The sequence below is a fragment of the Talpa europaea genome (assembly GCF_964194135.1).
Source record: "Talpa europaea genome assembly, chromosome: 9".
Taxonomy (NCBI): domain Eukaryota; kingdom Metazoa; phylum Chordata; class Mammalia; order Eulipotyphla; family Talpidae; genus Talpa; species Talpa europaea.
Window position 1 is genome coordinate 32576462 of NC_140076.1, and position 20867 is coordinate 32597328.

At 36.6% G+C, this 20867-nt stretch overlaps 1 protein-coding gene across 2 annotated transcripts in view; it reads left to right on the forward strand.

The window, feature by feature from the left end:
* ZFYVE9 (zinc finger FYVE-type containing 9) overlaps positions 1-20867 on the forward strand; it is a gene marked incomplete at both ends in the record, with an annotated part of 73526 nt that overhangs the window by 11197 nt on the left and 41462 nt on the right. Inside the window, 6 exons of one of the 2 annotated variants that reach the window (XM_084243918.1) lie at positions 4679-4778; positions 7184-7360; positions 8960-9129; positions 12669-12789; positions 14219-14341; positions 16471-16626. In XM_084243918.1, the coding sequence (XP_084100044.1) occupies positions 4679-4778; positions 7184-7360; positions 8960-9129; positions 12669-12789; positions 14219-14341; positions 16471-16626 (847 nt within the window). The remainder of the gene's footprint in view (positions 1-4678; positions 4779-7183; positions 7361-8959; positions 9130-12668; positions 12790-14218; positions 14342-16470; positions 16627-20867) is intronic. The other variant, XM_084243917.1, reaches the window with a different exon arrangement.

Sequence of the window (20867 nt, forward strand, 5' to 3'; positions counted from 1 at the left end):
CTTATACTGATAGACATTTCTATGCTGAGCTATCCTTGCATTCCAGTGTTAAATTCTACTCAGTCATGGTAGCAATCCTTTTTATAGTCTGCTGAACTCAGTATTTTGTTGATGACTTTTTGCATCAGTGTTCATAGGGATATTGGTCTCTATTTCTCTTGAACTGTCTTTGGTATCAGTGTAATACTAGCCTCATAAAATGAGTTAGGAAGTAGTCCCTTTGCTTCTGTCTTCTGAAATAGATTTAGCAAATCAGTTAATATAATTTACCACATCAACAGCTAAAGAATAAAAACCACACAATTATATCAACAGATGCAAAAAAGACATTTGGCAAAATCTCGTGCTGATATGATAAACGAAAAACTCCATCAATTAAGAATAGAGGGGGCTTTACTTCATAAAGAACATCTACAAAGAATCTATAGTTGACATCATATTTAGTGGTGGGGAACTTGAAGCTTTCCCCTGAAGATCAGGAATAAAGCAAGGGTATACTGTTTTGCCACTGTATTTCTACATGTGGAATTCCTACCTAATGCAGTAAAATAGGAAAAAGAAAGAAAGAATACATACTCATGTGTTAACCATAGAGCTCTGTTCTGAGAAATGCATGTTTGGGTGGTTTTGTCACTGTGTGACTATCATGGAGTGTGATTACAAAAATCTAAATGTAATACGTAGGCTATATGATATAACCTATTGGGACCACCATCTTCCATGTAGCATTGCCATTGACTAAATTGTTAAGCATGTTTGTATAGATTTGGAAAAAGAAACAGGACTTTGTTAACAGATAACATAATTAATTGCCTATGTAGAAAATCTGTTTAAAAAAAAAAAAAAACAATAAACCTACTCCTAGAACCGATGAGTGATTATAGCAGTTGCAGTCCACAAGTCACTTGTTTCTTCTATATTCGCAATAAAGAAGTGGAATTTAAGATTAAAAACACAATCCTTTTTTACATTAGCAACACCAAAAATGAAATGTGAAATACTTAATCTAACAAGATAGGTATAAGATCTATATACAGAAAACTACAAAATTCTGATGAAAGAAATCAAAGAAGAACTAAATAGCTATTCCATGTTCATGGATCAGAAGACTGTATTATCATGATGTCAGTTCTTTCCAACTTGATCTCTAGATTTGATGCAGTCGCAATCAAAATCTCAGCAAGAGAGCTTGTGGATATTGACAAATTATTTTGAAAGTTAATAGTCAACACAGTAGTGAAAATGAACAAAGTTGGAGGATTAACACTACCCTACTTCAACATTTACTATAAAGATACAATAAGACATTTTGGTGTTGGTTAAAGAGTAGATAAATAGATTAGTGGAACAGGATAGAGAACCCAGAAATAGACCTCCATAAATGTCATCAGTTTGTTTTTGACGAAGAAAGACAATATAACAGAGAAAAGATTGTTTTTCAACAGCTGGTACTGGAACAACTTGACATCCACATGCAACAAAATTATTGAGACACAGACCTTACACTCTATACAAAAATCCGTTCAAAATAATAGATCTAAATACAAAACATAAAACCACAAGGCTTCTAAAAAAACACATTAGCAGAAAATCTAAATAACCTTGGTTTTGGTGATAACTTTATAGATAGGAGATCAAAAGCACAATCCATGACAAAAATAATTGGTAAATTGGATTTAATTAAAATAAAAATTTTATGTTCTGTGAGAGACTGTCAACAGAATGAAAATATAAGCTACAGACTGGGAGAAAAATATTTGCAAAAGACACTTCTAATAAGGAACTGTTACTTAAAATATACAAAGAACTGAAAACTCAACAAGAAATCAGACAACCCAATTTAAAAATGAACAAAAGACCTTATCAGACATCTCATCAAGGAAGAGCTATAGATGCAAATAAGCTTATGAATAAATGTCTACTATGTCATAAGGTAAATGCAATTAAAACAGTGAGATACCACCACATACCTATAAGGATGACCAAAATCCAGAACATTGACAATACCAAAAACATGGAACAGGAACTGTCATTCACTACTGGTGGTAATGAAAAATGGTACCACAACTTTGGAAAAGTTGGGCACTTTCTTTTTTTTTTAATAATTTTTTTTATAGAGGCATGTTTTATTTATTTATTTGTTTCTTTGTTTGTTTATACATGCACTGGGTACAGTCAGAAGTGCGGGAGGGTGAGAGAATTCACCAGAGCCAGAGTGGGGAGCAGAGAAGGCAGAAGGACCGAAGTACACTGCTGAGGGGAGCAGCGGGAGGCAGGAGAGGTCTGCGCGCCATGTGGGACCCTCCTCAGGTGGCCGGGGAGCAGCCGGGGATCAAACCGGCACCGCAGAGGCCGCAGGCAGCTTCGCAACCCAGCGCTCAACCGCTGCGCCACCTGGGAGGCCCAAAAGTTGGGCACTTTCTTACAGAGACAAACAGACTTACTATATGAGCCAGCAGTTGTACTGCTAGATATTTGTACAAATGAGTGGAAAGTGTATGTCCACACAAAAACCTCCCCATGGATATTTATAGTGACTTTTTTCATAACTGCCAAAATTTGGGAACAACCAAGATGTTCCTCAGTAGGTAAATGGATAAATAAACTGTGGTATACCCAGACAATGGAATATTATTTTGTTCTAAGAAAAAAATGAGCTATCAAGCCCATGAAAAGACAAGGAGAAATCTTAGATGCGTATTACTAAGTGAAGGAAGTTAGTCTGAAAAGGCTACATACTGTATGATTCCAATTATATGACATTTCTGGAAAAGGCAAAACTATGGAGACAATAAAAAGATCAGCAATTGCAGGGGTTACTGGAGAGGGAGGAATGACTGTGTGGAGCTAGAGTTGTGACACTGCTCTAATTACTGTGATAGTGGATAATATATGTCATAAATTTGTGCAAACTCATGGAATATACTACACCAAGAGGGAACCCTAATGTAAACTATGGACTTTGACAATGAAGTATCATTGTATTACAGGTTTATCAGTTGTAGCAAATCTACCTCCTATGTAGGGGAGGTTGATATTGGCAGAGGTTAGGGATATTTGGCAACAAAGAATATATGGAAAATCTGTGTATGTTCTAATCAGTTTTGCTGTGACCCTAAAACTGTTCTAGAAAAATAGTCTTTAAAAATAATTGCAAAAAATTATAGAACTTGTTCGTAAATTTGGCAGTAGGATTTGTTATGTGGAAAGCCATTAGTGGGAAGTTTTAAAAAGGAAAAGGAAATAAAGGAAAAGGAAATGAATGTATAAAATCTTGTACATTTAGTACCTATAATAGTAATATTTTACTCTCATAAAAATCTTAAGAGACTGATATTAACATTTCAATTTCACATGAGAAAAACTTGGCTCAGACAGTTTAAATTATTCTAATAAAGTTACTTGGCAAGTGAATGTTAAAGTTGAGATTGGGCCCCAGAAGCACCACATTAAAGAAAATTGTCTGAACACATATTGAACTTTAAACCAGTGTTTAGCTGGTTTAAACATTATATAGCATATGCATTCTAAATCATTAGGCAGATTATATCAATCCTGTCATTTAAGGTAATCCATAACCATTTGGCTGTAAAACTTAAAGTCCCTATTAATTATAAACTGCTTTAAATGTGTTTGTTGTTGTTAAAGTTGTGAATTTGGGTGTGTTATAGCACAATCCTTCCAGGGTAAATGCACATTAATGTTAGTTTCTTCAGTCATACATTTGTGTAATAATTTTTGCTAATTTAAGAAGCAGTAAGCAAACATTATCTACTTTATTTAAGGCATTGCCATAGCAGCATTGAGCGATAGGGAGATTCTTGCTGTTTAGTGTGGAAGGAAGATAGTGAAAGTTTCAGAATCAACCCTGGAAGGTGGAAATAAGTTGCTGGAAACTGGCATGACCAATTTTGGTTCCCTGCTCTGATTTCCTGTAACTATGACTGTACTTTTTTTATGATTGAATTGAGATGTACATTTCGATCTTTACTGACTTCTGTAGCAAACCAGCTGATATCGTTATTATTCCATGCATACAGATAGTGAAATACAGAAATTAAAACTGAAAATTCCCAATCTCTGTTTATTTCATTGTGCCCAGAAATAGCAGCTATAACCATCTTTTTGTGTTTATGGTATGTGATAATGCAAGTAGGAATTTTACCTGAGGGCAGCTCAGATCTCCCCCCCTCCCCCCATTTGCTTCGTGTGTTTGTGTTTTTTTTTTTAAGATTTATTTATTTATTCACACAAGCACTGGGTATAGTCAGAAGTGCGGGAGGGCGAGAGAATTCACCAGAACCAGAGCAGGGAGCAGAACAGGCAGACTGACGAAGTACACTGCTGAGGGGAGCAGCGGGAGGCAGGAGAGGTCTGCGCGCCATGTGGGACCGTCCTCAGGTGGCCGGGGAGCAGCCCAGGATTGAACTGGCGCTGCAGAGGCTGCGGGCAGCCTCTGCGCCATGGGGGAGGCCCTGCTTTGTGTTCTTGACTAAGGGATTTTTCTTTTCAGCCAACATTACCATTGACACTTGTTATCTCAATCTTGCTTTTGAAATGAGTCCGATGTCCAACTTCCTCATTACATTTTCATTCGAAGTTTTTAGTATTATAGTAATAAATTTCCCTGTCAGTCAGTATCGGTTTGGTCATTTTGTACTGTTCTTTTTTCCTTCAGGTTTTCTGTGCTTCCTGCTGTAGCCTGAAATGTAAACTCTTATATATGGACAGAAAGGAAGCTAGAGTATGTGTAATCTGCCATTCAGTGCTAATGAATGGTAAGTATTAAAACAGGTCGAATTCACAGTTACTATGAGCAAGAGAATTCCTATGAAAAGGCTACTATTTTTTCCCGCCTTTCTGTACAAGTTGCTTACCTTCTCAGTTATCATAATTTAACTGAAAATATTGAGCTGAATTTTCAGGTTTTGAAAATATCTTAGCATCTCAGAATTCCCATACTTAATTTAATGCATGAATGCTAAAGTCAGGTAAGTTTTGCAGAAAGAGTGGAAAGCCTTGTGGAAATTTGGTGTTATGTGACTGATAATGTTCCTGTGAAATGATCAGAGTGGGATGGGGGTAGGGACTGTTCATCACTTAGATAATGAAATATTAAAATGGGGCTCAAGTTTTTAAGTGAAGCTATCTTTTTCTAGGAAAGAACTTATGAACTTAGAATATATCCTTACACCTTGTTTCAATCAGCTAGCTTAAAATAAATATTTTAGTTTCTAGGATTAATTAGAAAATTTCTTTTTTCTATCAGTTGTCTCCTTAAAAGTACTTACATTTCGCTATGAGAATAATGATTTTTAATTTAGTTATGTGGTAAAAGAATGGCCAGGAGAAGGCAAGTATAGCTTATTCAGTATTCATCTTGTGTGGGGCTGGGAATGAATACAGGGCAATTTAGTTTAAAAAAATAGTATTCTTGTAAAGAGATACAATAAGATTGATCGGGACTATATTTGGGCTGTTGTATTTTCTCTTTGGGTGCATCTTTTGTAATGTTGCCAGAACAATTACTAGCAGTCATAAAAGATTGAACTTGGATAGCACTGCTGCCTGTTCAGGATACTGTACCTCCTGGAGGCTGGAACTTCTCTGCTCAAGGCCCCTCCTGCCCTGTCTGTCTGCATTGCTCATAGTGATGTTTTCCTGTTGCTGGCTTATTAACCTATTGCATGTCAGTTAATCTGATCTGTTCTAATCTCCTGTGATCCACTCAGTTTCCTCCCATTTCTGAATTCTTACAATTTTGATCAAATATGACTCATTCTGCTCTTAAGGGTCACTTTTTAGATGGTGGTTTTTTCACTCAGTAGCTCAATTGATTTTTATTCCTGCTTTCTTTTTTTGGACCTATATCCACAGATAAGAGCATGCTGCTTAATTACAGTGCCCAATACCTCCTTTATTTGATGAGGTCTTCCAACTTGATAGCTTTTTAAAAAAAAAAAAACTTGGCATAGATAAAGATGAAGGAAATGGCAGAGGATTCATATGGAATACTTTTTATTAAGCTAAGGATGCCCTTAACAAGGGATCCTAAAATAATCTACTTTCCTCCTGGTTTTTCCAGCGTCTTTCCTCTTGCATGGCTTAGCCCAGTCTTTTAGTGAATATTTAATTTGATGCTTTTCAGTGTTCCCTATCCTTTTTTCCTTTTCTCTTCCTCCTTTCTTCCTGCCAGTGCTTTCAAAAGAACATAGCTGTTGTTTCTAACCTTGTTCTGCAGTATGGAGATAACAAGTATTCAAAATCTTATAGATCATTCTTTCATGTTAAATGAGATTTTTTAAAAAGATGCTCAAGAAATTGAATGGTTTCTATTCCTGAGCAAGTGATATTATCTGAACCGAGAAGATCAAATTTGCTGTCATTTCTGTAGCACCTTTCATCCTATTTACTTTAAATACTGTAGTTGATATGTCCAGATTTAGTTAGTAATATTGTAAACAGAATCTTAACACATTTGTGATCATTCATATTGGTTGATGGCACTTATATGACATTGACACATTTTCATGTTCAAATGGGTCCTGTGCTTTTGAGACACACCAAACATGTGAAATGGTTGTTTTTGCTGAATACTTTTACACAGGCTCATAACACAAAAGCAGAATTCACAAAAATGTGGAGATGTATTCTCCTGAACTTTAGGCCTCAGAATTTCAAATAAGATTTTACCTCAACCAAGAAGAGCCTAAAAATCTAGAAATGAAACAAAAATATTATACAATAGTTACCCTGTTTGAGTCCCTGATTTTGATTTTTGATAGAATTTTATAAAATGCATTGAATATGAAACTTGCCTGCCCACCAATGTCTATATGCTACTCCCTTTGCATTTCCTTAATAAGTTTTATGTTTCACTCCCTTTAAAGGGAATGTATGGTCTCCTTTAAAGAAACAAGGGTCCTAGTCATTAACCTCAGACCTATTTGCTGTCAGGCTGTATTGGAAGTATCATGTATTTGCTACTTCCAAATCATTTGCTTAACTAAGTGGTCTCCTTTATTGAATAAAATCATCTGTCTCCTTGATATTTTCAGTAGCTGGAAAAGAGGCATACTGTAAGTGTTAATGAGGAGGAGCTACATTATTTACCCGTTATTATGGAGGTCTGATGTCCATATTTTGCAATCCATTCACATTGATTGTGTCTGTATTTGTTTAGCTCAAGCCTGGGAGAACATGATGAGTGCCTCAAGCCAGAGCCCTAACCCTAACAATCCTGCTGAATACTGTTCTACTATCCCTCCCTTGCAGCAAGCTCAGGCTTCAGGAGCCCTGAGCTCTCCACCTCCCACTGTGATGGTACCTGTGGGAGTTTTAAAGCACCCTGGAGCAGAAGGTAGGGGATCATGTGCTATTCTCTCTCTTTTCTTCACCAACTTCCTCTGAAAAGGTGCTGATGTGATTTTACAGCACAAGTCTTTAAAACACTGCAGATAAGTACCTTTGGGTGGTTATTAAAGTGGAAGAACAAGGTGAGAAATGTGTCAAGACTATTCTGGGCAAGTAAAGAATAATATTGTGTTGCCTGATATTTTGGAGGCTCTTCTAAAAATATGCCAATCCCCTCTTCAACTTAAGAATGGAGTATTTACACTGCTTATACTTGAAAAGAGAGATAGAATTTGAAGTCTGCCTGTAAAATCCTAGCTTCATGTCTATCTTAACGTTCTCTGTAGAAGTTTAGTAAGTGGTGAGTGTGATAGTTCTTCCTTCTGAACAGCCCATTCTACTATTGCTTTTTAGAATATACATTGCTATTTTCTCTTCATTTTTAATCTATCCATATGAAAATAATGTGTTAGGTACATGGACCTTTATAAAATGCAGAACTATTATTCTAATTATATCATATCATAGGTAGAAAATACAGGTTCAACTTGTTTTAGTTTATATCTTTATGATTATGATATTGTCAGATGAAAGGTACTTTATAAATTCAGGGTTTTATGAATAGTAAGAATAATAATTACTGTATTTCTTTTAGATGATCTTGTCAAGAAGTTTCCCTTGATAATTAAAATCAGTCTTCCTTCATTGATTTTATCTTTTGACTAGTAATATTTCCCTTCCCTTGCTAAGTAGCCCTCCTCCCCTTTTGAATATCGAAGACTTCTATCAATATTATCATATCTTCCCCTATATTCTCTCTTTCCAGATCGTCCCTTAGTCATACGCCTTGTATTTTATGAATTCAAACTTTCTTAAAATCTTAATTCTCTTTACTTCGGTTGTTGTTTTTGTTGTTCTTCCCTAGTCTCTTTGTTTTGGTTGTTTGAATTGATATCCAAAACTGGATTTAAAGAGATCATTTCATCATACTCAGTTTTCTAACTTTTCCTTTGTCCTTTTACTAAAATGCAAACTACTTTTGCACAACCAAATCAGTCTTTTTCTTCTTCAGTTACACTTTAATCAAAGATCTGGTCACTTTACTACCCAATTCTTACATATCTATGCTAACTCTTCCTTTATTAATTAATTAATAATTCTTAACATTCTTCAGGGTTTCTTGCCCTTTAAAAATACCGTATCTACCATATCACTTTTCCAGATATTTAATTCCTGAGGAAACATCAGATGTGGATGTCTTTTACTAGATATTTTTCACTTGCTGTTTATTTCCTAGGCACTTTAAACACCTTCCTTAGTTTTTTTGTCAGTGAAGTGGGACAGAGTATGTGACATTATCAGAAGTATATTTAAGACCTCTATTTAAAAAAAGTATTTTAAATCTTTACATGATGAGTTAATGGAAGTAGAGGATATATTTAAAGGTGTACTTTAATTTATAACCACTTTTGTACTATTATAGTTATAAGATGCTAAATATTAGTGATTTCTTTGTACATCTGGAATTGGTGACCATCTCTTCTTTGATATCAGAAACCCTTCCAATGTCACACTGATGTCTGTTTTATCTTTCTGGCTCCTCAAGTGGCTCAGCCCAGAGAGCAGAGGCGAGTTTGGTTTGCTGATGGAATCTTGCCTAATGGAGAAGTTGCTGATGCAGCCAAATTAACAACAAATGGAACTTCCTCTGCAGGAACCCTGGCTGTGTCACATGACCCAGTCAAGCCAGCAACTACCAGTCCTCTACCAGCAGAGGTAAGAAAACAAAATTTGGGGAAAAAAACCAAAACCAAAAACAAAATTTTGGCTAAAAGTGCGTACATACTTCACACACATTGTGATGACTCTGCCTTGCCTTTTTCTAAGTTAAGTGATCTTTCTGTGGAACTGTAAAGGGTTTGGATGTAGTTTAGAGCATGTGTTGTGTGTGTGTGTGTGTGTGTATGTAGGGGTAAAGTAAATTTGGCAAAATCAGTTGTTCTTGTTTGCTCTGCAGTTGCATGTTTTTTAGGAGAAATATTCCTAAGAAGGTTGGTCTCAGGTGAGCTCAGGTTTTGCTATTGTTAGAGGTCATGTTAGAGTGGAACCTGGCCCCTGATATATTGGTTTCAAACCATGTACCTCAGGTTCTGTGGTTGCCTCTTGGGAGCTGTGGTGCGGAAGGGCCAGGCAATATGAAAGTGGCTGAGGAATTTCTCTATTCCTTTCTCTTCAGCTCAGTGTCTCCATTTTTTTCTGTTTACTTGTTGTGTTTCCATTTAAGATTTTTAAAAAGGACCCTAAAGCTTAAAAATAAGTTGAAAACCATTTGACTTGATGGAAGACTCATAAGGGAATTAGCTCACACTGTGATATCACTTTTATCTTGTCTCTGTCAGATATACTGGTCAGTTTTAGGACTAATAGGATTCTCTTTTCTTGAGGCCTAATTTTTAGAAGGGCACAAATACCAACTACTTATTTTGGAGTCAGTGAGAGAACAGAGTGACCTAGGACCAAAATTAGAAAGTATACACATAGGATATTTTTATGCATTTGGTTTCCTTTCTAGTGCTGATTGACTTCTCAGATTTGGTGGTCAAGGTTATAATAAGGTCATACATTACTCCCAACTAAATATATATTTCCACCTTTAAAAAATTATTTTTTCATTAGCTTTAATCAGGTGTGATTTATTTTTTAAATTTGTGTATATGTGCTTTTTTCTATTGAGGTAATATTGGTTACCTCTGAATTTGATTCAGAGGTATAGGGTCACACCTTCTCAGATGTGTGTCACCACACCACACCTACCACCAAGGCACCCACAGTCCTCCACCATAGTCCATAGTGTCCCCTCCCCACTGCATTTCCCTTCCTGCCCCCCTTGTAGCATCAATTCCCCAGTCAGATTTCTAAGTATTAAACTTTGAAGGAACATTAAACCTTCGTATCTGTCTTCATATATGTCTAAATCTATTTTTGGAGATTTTTCTCTGACTGCAGAGGGCAAAATCCAGAACTATGTCTTAATTTTTGTATCTGCACAATAATACTGTAAAGAAATTTCTTCTCTTCCCTCACACCCCCCAGTTGTTTATTTGGAAAATTTCAAATCCACACAAAAGTTGAATTGTATACCCATATGCTTTTGACCTACATTCACCAGTTATTGCCATTTTGCCACATTTATTTTACTTGTACACAAACCTGCGTTCATGTGAATATACACACTTTATTTATTTATTTATTTTAAGATTTATTTATTTACACAAGCACTGGGTACAGTCAGAAGCGCGGGAGGGTGAGAGAATTCACCAGAGCCAGAGCAGGGAACAGAACAGGCAGACTGATGAAGTACACTGCTGAGGGGAGCAGCGGGCGTGGCAGGAGAGGTCTGCGCACCATGTGGGACCCTCGTGGGTGGCCAGGGATTGAACTGGCGCTGCAGAGGCTGCGGGCAGCTTCGCAGCCCAGTGCTCAACCCCTGCGCCACTGAGGAGGACCCTTACACACTTTATTTTTAATGAGCATTTTGAAGGTTAGTTGCACTTCATCACTTAGTACTTAGCTGTGTCTCCTAATAAGTCATTTTTTAACATAAGTGCAATATATTTCATTAATTTGTGTTTCTCATGATTAGCTTCCTGAGAAACTGTTTGGCAATAACAATGATAATACATAAAGAATAATGGTACTATGTGATGGTCAGGTCTTAGTGAGACACAATAAGAAGTGTCAGTGTGATAATTAAGTTGCTTCTCTTGTGTTTCTTTACTGCAAAAGCAGCTTTTCTTCTTTGGAATTAATGCGTAATATGAGGGGTGATACTTGAGACTATGAGTGTCCTCTTCCCCAACAGTCTTTCAGCCAGTGACTTTACTGTCCTTTGACAATTCTTGCCTAAATCAGTTACAATTTTGTTAATACAGTGGGGATATTTTTCTTTTTGTTAAATATTTTATAACTCTTGGAATATAGGATAACTTCTTAGAACAACTGTTTTTGAATGAATGAGGAATCTCTAGTGAATGAATGTGTTACAAGGAAGCAAGAATCAGCTCAGTTTAAGAGAAACTAAACCAAGTTAGTTGTTTTATTTCTGTGTTCCCACATTGTTCAACACTATAGTATTCATTTTATAAGATGAGGGGGGAATTCTTTAAGACTAGACTGGAATGTATTTGTTTCATCTTTATGGTCAAGTAGAGAGCTTCACGCTTAATAAATTTATTTTCACACATACTATCTAAGTAGAGGTCAGATGACCACTTCTTATAATGATTGTAAAAGGTGAATTTAGGTGTCACTAAGTAGCACATTAAATGGATTGTTTCCTGTACTAGGCCTAAAAATGAGTAAATAGTAGCTTGCTAATAAAATTTCCAAATTTACTCCTGTTAGGATGATGTACTAGAAACATTGCAGAATTTTAGTAAAAACCCACTAAAAGACACCAGTCCTGAATTACAGCTAGTACAGACAAAGCTATGACAAGACATGAGCATTTTTTAAAAAAATATTTTAATCATTACTCAAGTATAAAGGTGCTTAAGAAGCATTAATCTTTTTTTTTTTTTTATTTCATACAAGAACTGGGGTACAGGCCAGATGTGTGGGAGGGTGAGAAGATTCACCAGAGACAGAGCAGGGAACAGAACTGACCGAAATACACTGCTGAGGGGAGCAGTAGATGAGATAGGAGAGGTCTTCCGTGCCATGTGGGTATCTCCGTGGCTGGCTGGGATCGAATCCGCACTGCAGAGGCTGCAGACAGTTTCACAGTGCTGCACTCAACCGCCTGTGCCACCAGGGAGGCCCAAAGCCTTCATCTTTAGGAAACAACATCAGTAATAAATTTTGATGCCCACAGCATGGATAAATCTCATAAATATTAGGTTGAATTTAAGAAGCTAAAACATTATATACTATGTGTTTCCATCAAGAGCAGATAAAACTAGTGGTAATACAAGTGAAAATAGTAGTTACCTTGGGGAGAGAGGGACAGGTCTTTAACAGAAAAAGGTCATGAGGAAATCTTCTTCTAGAGTAATGGAAATGTTCTATATCTTTACCTTAGTGGTGATTACATGGGGGAGGGGTACGATTTGATGATGCCAAACGGAGATACAGTTGGAGACATATTCATAGTATTAACTCAGTCCTTTGAGAAAACTCAGGTTAATGAGTATCTTGTGCAATCTTTCAAAAAATATGAATTGCAGATTTCACTTAAATTCCATTTATATTTTTTACTCATTCTGCCACAGTCTTGAACTCTTAAAATATTTACTTTGTTGATTTACTTTTCCTAGGCAGATATTTCTTTATTTTCTGGGAGTATAACTCAGGTTGGAAGTCCTGTTGGAAGTGCAATGAATCTTATTCCTGAGGATGGCCTTCCTCCCATTCTCATCTCCACTGGTGTAAAAGGAGGTATGTAGACTCATATATATATTTTTTAAGAATTTTAAAACATTTATGCATACAAGAGCTAGGGTGTAGGCCGGGGGCGGGGGGCAGCCTACAATTAAGGGAAGGGCCTACAATGTATGTATTAACCACACTTCTCTTCTTCCAAAAAAAGTCAATGCCCTGAAAACAGTTGTTGATGTTAGTGATTTTTTATGTTTTTATATTATAACATCATTTCTTTTGTTAGAAGGTGGTAATATTTTCAATTATAAATGAAGTTCATTGGCAGTTTCTTCATTTTATTTCAAAGCAAGCACATAATTAGAAAAATTGCTTATTTTCTAGGCTTGATCCCCCTGATAAGTCAGCACATTGATTTTGTTTGAAATATAATACACATTCAGAATTATGCATATAAGTGGAGAACACTGAACTTAATAGAAATTTTACAATAAAAATATTTTTAGGGAATAAGAAGTAAACTTAATATCTAATCATAAGAATGTTTAACTTTGATGTGAAAGTTTGTTGTTGATATATCTGGTCAGTACATTTTCAGGAAATGGTTTATGGTTTGTCAATAATCTCTTTTTTGTCCCTGTCTTTTGCCTGTCCTCCTTTCTTCTTTCTTTCTCTCCTTTGTTTTATCTTCCACATTGTTGCCAGTTATCTTTTTAAACAGATAGTACCATAAATCGTGCTTGCTTAGAAACAGTGAATTCTCAATTCCTTCAATAAAAATTACTTGTCATAGTTTACAGTATTCACTATGAACTGACCTCAATTTGTCTAAGTTTTTTTCCACCTAATACTCTAGTACTCTACATGTATATAACAAATTATTATTTTCTGAATATTCTTTTTCCATACTTCCATGTTTTTTTTTATACTGTGGAATGTTGGGAAGCAACTAAACTTCAGAGTTGGAGAGACCGGTATATAAATCTAGGCTAGCCATGTTGTCCACACCAGATTGGGTCACAGTGAGGGGCATTATTTCTTTTTTTAAAAAAGATTTATTTATTTATTTATTTATTTATACAAGAACCGGGGTACAGGCCAGATTCGTGGGAGGGTGAGAGGATTCACCAGAGACAGAACGGGGAACAGAACAGGCAGACTGACGAAATACACTGCTGAGAGGAGCAGTGGGTGAGACAGGAGAGGTCTGCCTGGCCATGTGGGGCCCTTGCAGGCGGACTGAGATGGAATCAGTGCTGCCGAGGCTGCAGACAGCTTCACAGCGCTGCGCTCAACCACCTGCGCCACCAGGGGAGGTCCGTCCGAGAGGGGCAATATTAACATGACACTGGGAAAGCAAGTTCATTCACTCTATCTGTAGATCGAATACATGCTTGTCTCTTTCCTGTGAATTATCAGCCCATCCCTCCATCAGATTTCTTAGTTCCTTTCTTCAATCTCTCATGTTGTTTTTTTTTTTCCCTTACAGACTATGCTGTGGAAGAAAAACCATCACAGATTTCAGTGATGCAGCAACTGGAGGATGGTGGTCCTGACCCACTTGTATTTGTTTTAAATGCAAATTTGTTGTCGATGGTTAAAATTGTAAACTGTAAGTTAGAATTTTATTTTTTTACATAATTTGGTTACTTTACTCATAGGTGCTAAAGCTTTCAGGTTCATTACACAAAGTATTTTTTATGTAATGTGATATCTTACTAGAAACTTGGGGCTGAGGAAGTTGATTTTTTTAATCAAATAATATAACCCAGAGGACAGCTTTGGGAAACTTGCTTTTTAATCAGAGGGATGAGATAGAGGTATTCTGTATGGAAGAGAACCAAATAAAACTTGAACTGATCTAAGTTTTTTCTGTGTTAAGTCACAACTTACCACCAGAATAACTGATGGTAGATAAACTATTCAGGAGGGTCAAGTAATTCACATGCTAGGCTAAATGTCAGAAACCTAAATCATGTGTAAACCTTATTTGGGAGAACTATTAGTTAACTCACATAGTAAAACTTAAGTACATTACAAATTAAGATTCAGCAGAAACTTCTCAAATTTTGGTGCAGGCTTCTTGGGCATCAAAAGGACAATAACTTGGAATCTTGATTCCAAGATGGAATTGGAAAATAGAGAATGCATTATCCTGAAAAAACGTTAATGGACAGTTTGGGAGAGAGAAAGGAAACGCTGAGGAGTAGTCCTCCAGTTGCCACCATGTACTTGCTTTTAGTTGGGAACCAGAAATACTATTATTTCCTCAGAGGTTCTACATTCATGGAATGTAGGTTTCCAGTTTTTTTGTTTTTTTTTTTTTTTTTGCTAATCACACCCTTTTGTATTTGGCTAGTTATTAATGATTGCTTCCTTTTCTCCTAGGATCAGATTTTAAAATAATTTGTTTGAAATTTAGTTTACCATATCCAGTTTTTAAGTTTCACATAGAAAATAGCTAACCTAGACTTCCTGAAGTGTATACAATCTTAACATAGTTGGATTGGGTGCCTACTGTTAAAGAAATTTCAAGTAACAACTCCCAAAGTGAAAGAAAAGGAATCTTTTATTAGTTTTGATTTTCATCATGGTATCCAGAGGTTTACTTGAGCCATTTTTTCCCTTTCTTTGCAGATCCCATTGTGTTTGGGGGGTACAAATGTTAAGTGCCAAGGATTGAACATTAGTTTTTAATTATATATGGCTTGTGTTATTGGAACTTTACATAGCCTTAAAGTGAAAAAGCAGAAGGAAGTAACAGAAAAACCATCCTTTCACAACTATAGCATGAAACCAAATAAAGTCATGTTGCTCACAATCTGGAATTTTCTCTCAGAATGGACTGTAATTAAAATAGCTAGACTCTTTCAGGCCAGATTAATGATGTACAAAAAAATATTTTTTTCTTGAAGCCACAGCCTGAATCCAAAGTGATCATACTAACTTTTACTCTTGTTTCTTCTGTTACATAAGTACTTTTTCCCTTGGTGAAGTGCTTTTAAAATAAAGGTTATAGACTATGTCCTTTAGTCACTATAGGCTAGAATATATAGTTTGGTTTTGTTTATTTTATTTATTTATTTATTTTTTTTTTTAAAGATTTTTTTTTTTTTTTAATAGAGGCATGTTTTTCTTTCTTTATTTGTTTGCTTGTTTGTTTTTTGTTTTATACATGCACTGGGTACAGTCAGAAGCGCGGGAGGGTGAGAGAATTCACCAGAGCCAGAGCGGGGAGCAGAGCAGGCAGAAGGACCGAAGTACACTGCTGAGGGGAGCAGCGGGCGGCAGGAGAGGTCTGCGCGCCATGTGGGACCCTCCTCCGGTGGCCGGGGAGCAGCCGGGGATTGAACCGGCACCGCAGAGGCCACGGGCAGCTTCGCAACCCAGCGCTCTACCGCTGCGCCACCGGGGAGGCCCTGTTTATTTTATTTTTAATGGACTTTTTTTTAATAATTGCACCATTTAATAATAGGAGTTAAAAGTTTTAAGTGTATTTTCTTTCACTGTAACTTCTTTTACTTCCCTTCTAATTGTTTTTCTGAGTGTTTACTTAGCGCTAAAGGTGCTGATATGTTTTCTATAAAGTTATTTGGCTCAATTCAGTGACTCTTGACAGTTGAATTATATGGACTCAGTCTGACCTAGTGTATTTGCCTTGTTATATAGATTTATGGATATTTGTTAAGGATAAGAATTGAAGGGAATGTTTTTATTTTTATATTTCCATTCTGTCTACAGATGTGAACAGAAAGTGCTGGTGTTTTACAACCAAGGGAATGCATGCAGCGGGTCAGTCTGAGATAGTCATTCTTCTGCAGTGTCTGCCGGATGAAAAGTGTTTGCCGAAGGATGTCTTTAATCATTTTGTGCAGCTTTATCGAGATGCTCTGGCAGGTGGGAATCTTTGTGACTTAGTAGAACATAAAAAATTTTGGATTCCAATGCAAAATGATAGTCTTAAATTTAGAAGCCTGGCATAGGATTTTGGGATTAGTGGTAAGTTAGAATTTGCCATGGTTTGAAGAAGTTATAAATTTTAGTACTTGACCTGGTGTGGCTATCCTTTACAAATGTTGGAATCAAGTTGTAAAAATCCATTCCCCTTGATGTAAAAATATCTTCCTTTGAGTGGCTTAGGGGTCATGATATATCCAGTAGAAGGAAGCATACTCATAAGTTACTACTAGTTTATTCAGTTACCAATATATATATAAATATGTAATATACTCTTTTTTCAAGTTTCAGAAACCACTAATAAACAACTTTATTTTCACAATAACCTATAAGTATTATTAACTGTAACAATGTAAAAGTAAATTCATGGTTACTGGAAGTTGGAGAAAATGAAGTATGCTAACATGAAGGCACAACATTAAAAGTTGAGAGAGAAAGAAATAAATTTGAGTGTATTATTTGGCATTACAAAGTTAACCTTTTGATTTAAAAAAAGATGTAAGAAGTGGTGTAGTTGGGCTAAATTCTCATTTATCAGTTAGGAAGTAAGACCATACCTGTAATTGATAAATAAGGAAAAAGCAGTGTAAGTATAGGACCTAAATGAATAAGAGCTTGTCTCTGAGAAATAAGGCTTGGAAAGGGTTGTATTAGAGTGACCAGGGTACTAAAATTATTTTCTTACATTATTTGATAATATTTCATAAATATATTAAAACCATAACTTAGTCATACTGTCTGAATGCAGTAATTTCCCTTGTGGGACTCTATGCTAAAGAAGTTATCCAAAATATATAATGCATTTTGTACATTAATGTGTTTATTGCAGCATTATTTTTTTTTGAAGGTTGGTTTATGCATATAAGAACTGGGGTACAGGCCAGAGGTACGGGGGATGAGAGGATTCACCAGAAACAGAGTGGGGAACAGAACAGGCAGATGTAATGAAATATACTGCTGAGGTGAAATATATTGCTGAAATATACTGGCCGGGAGATAACCCAGCAATAGCTGGTGATAGCTTGGTAGTGCTGTGTCTTTAATCCCTGTGCCACCAGAGAGGCTCTATTAAAGCATTATTTAAACTTAGCAGAAAAATTTAGAGGTAACCTAAATGCCTGACTATAGGTAAAAAGTTTAACTTTGCTATATGTATTAGATGTATGTATCTTTTATAGAATACTTTTTAGCCGTTAAAAGTATTATTTATGAACAGACTGTAATACCATGGAAAGTAAGTTCAAATATAAGATATAAAATTTTTTTCCTTGTGATGAGAACTTTTAAGACCTATTCTTTCGGCACCTTTCAAATATACAGTACAGTATTGTCGACTATGATTATGTTGTACATACATCCTCAATTATTTTATAACTGGTTCTGTTACATTCTATTACATCTATTACATTCTTAATTATTTTATAACCTTTTTACCATTTTCACTCACTTCTCCCATTCCCCGCAACTCCTGTCCCCTAGCAACCACCAATTTGTTCTCTATTTTTTAGAAGTTTGGTTTGATGCTTTTTTTTTCCTTTCAGATTACACATATAAATAATATGGTGTTAGTCTTTCTATGTCTGACTTATTTCAGTTAGCATGATGCCTTCAGGGTCCATATATGTTGTCACATGGCAAATTATCCTTTTTTATGACTGATTAATATTCAAGTTTGTGTATGTATACATCTACATATTCCTTCATTATCATTGGAGACTTGGCCTGTTTCCGTATCTTGGCTATTATAAATGATGCTGAAATTAACATGGGGATAAAGATCTCTTTTTAAGTTAGTGTGTTCATTTCTTTTGGATAAATACATGAAATGGAATTGCAGGATCATGCATGGTAGTTCTATTACATACTGATTTCCATAGTGGCTGTACCAGTTTACAGTCCCACCAGTGGTGCACAAGAATTCCCTTTTTCTGAAATCTTTGCCCACACTTGTTATTTTTAAATTGATCGATTTATTTATTTATTTTAATTTTTTTTTTATTTATAGAGGCATGTTTTTATTTATTTGTTTGTTTGTTTGTTTTGTTTATACATGCACTGGGTACAGTCAGAAGTGCGGGAGGGTGAGAGAATTCACCAGAGCCAGAGCGGGGAGCAGAGCAGGCAGAAGGACCAAAGCACACTGCTGAAGGGAGCAGCGGGCGGCAGGAGAGGTCTGCACGCCATGTGGGACCCTCCTCCGGTGGCCAGGGAGCAGCTGGGGATCGAACCGGCGCCACAGAGGTCGCCGGCAGCTTCGCAACCCAGCGCTCAACCGCTGCGCCACCGGGGAAGCCCTATTTTTAAATTGATTTAAAAAAAAAACCTGTTAGGGCCTCCCCTGGTGGCACAGGCGGTTGAGTGTTGCGCTGTGAAGCTGTCTGCAGCCTCTGTGGCATGGGTTCTATCCTGGCCGGCCAGTGAGGGTCCCACATGGTGCGGCAGACCTCTCCTGTCGCCCCCGCTGCTCCCCTCAGCAGTGTATTTCGTCAGTCTGCCTGTTCTGTTTCATGCTCTGTCTCTTGTGAATTCTCTCACCCTCCCATGAATCTGGCCTGTACCCCAGTTCTTGTATAAATAAATAAATCTTAAAAAAAAAAGCAAAAGTAAAAAAAAAAAAAAAACCCTGTTATAGGAATTCAGCAAGAAATTAAGAAATTATCGGGATTTAAGTGATGACAGTAAGAATAAAGAGTGTCGGGGCCTCCCCTGGTGGCGCAGGCAGTTGAGCGCAGCGCTGTGAAGCTGTCCACAGCCTCTGCAGTGCAGGTTCTATCCTAGCCAGCCGGCGAGAAACCTACATGGTGCAGCAGACCGCTCCTGTCTCTCTCGCTGCTCCCCTCAGCAGTATATTTCAGTCAGTCTGCCTGTTCTGTTCCCCTCTCTGTCTCTGGTGAATCCTCTCACCCTCCTGCACATCTGACCTGTACCCTGGTTCTTGTATGTATGAATAAATCTTTAAAAAAAAAAAAGAATAAAAAGTATCGAAGCAATATAGAAAAACAGTTCAGTAAGATTTGGTAGTTAATGGGAAGTGAGGTCTGAGAAAAGACAAGTGAACATTGACTTCAGATTTCTGGCTTGGGCACCTGAGGGACTTTCGTTTTTATTCATTGAGATAGTGAATAGAAGAAAAGCAGATTTGGCAGAATAGTGAGAGATAACTTACTTGTTTAGTATGTTGAATTTGAAAAAATGACAACAGATGGTGATAGGTAAATGAAAGTTACATGGCTATGAACCTCAGGGCATAGATTTTGGCTAAAATACAGATGTGGGAGGTCCAATAGTTATGTGATAAAATAAAACAATGGTTTTGAATGGTATAGGCCAATGTGAAAAATTTAGAACTGTGAATAGAATTCTGAACTATTCCAACAAAGAATGAATCATTACGTGATTCATTAAAATATCTAATCATAATGTTTCTTCACTTTTTAAAGGTGTCCTTATTTATCAATAGTGTCTTCTTTGAACAAATGGAAAAATTTTACAACAAAAACTACTTGGAACTGACAGTAAGATAATGGTCATAATCTAAGGCCAGAATATATTCCATCATGGTGTTTTAAATATTACCTGTACTGCAGAATGAGGGCATGTATATACACATCTAAGTAAATAACATGTTAGAAGCATAAATGATGAAGCTATAAGAATTGGAATTGAATAGGAATCATTTCATAGCTCATAAAATATTGGGACTAGGCGGTATCTTAGGTGATCTAGTACAAACTCTTTTTGTTTTTTTTGTTTTTTTTTAAGATTTTATTTATTTTTGCGTACAACTAGGATGCAGGCCAGAGGTACAGGGGGTGAGAGGATTCACCAGAGATGAGAGTAGGGAGCAGAACAGGCAGATCTACTGAAATACCCGGTTGAGGGGAGCAGCAGGTGAAACAGGAGAGTTTTGCTGTGCCATGTGGGTTAGCATGGGATCAAACCTGGGATCAAACTCAGGTTCGAGGTGGTAGCACTGAAGATTTAATCCCTAGGCCACCAGGCCCCTCTTCATTTTCTTTTTTTTTTTTTTTTTTTTTTTTTTTTTTATAGAGGCATGCTTTATTTATTTGTTTGCTGGTTTGTTTGTTTGTTTTGTTTATACATGCACTTGGTACAGTCAGAAGCGCGGGAGGGTGAGAGAATTCACCAGCGCCAGAGTGGGGAGCAGAGCAGGCAGAAGG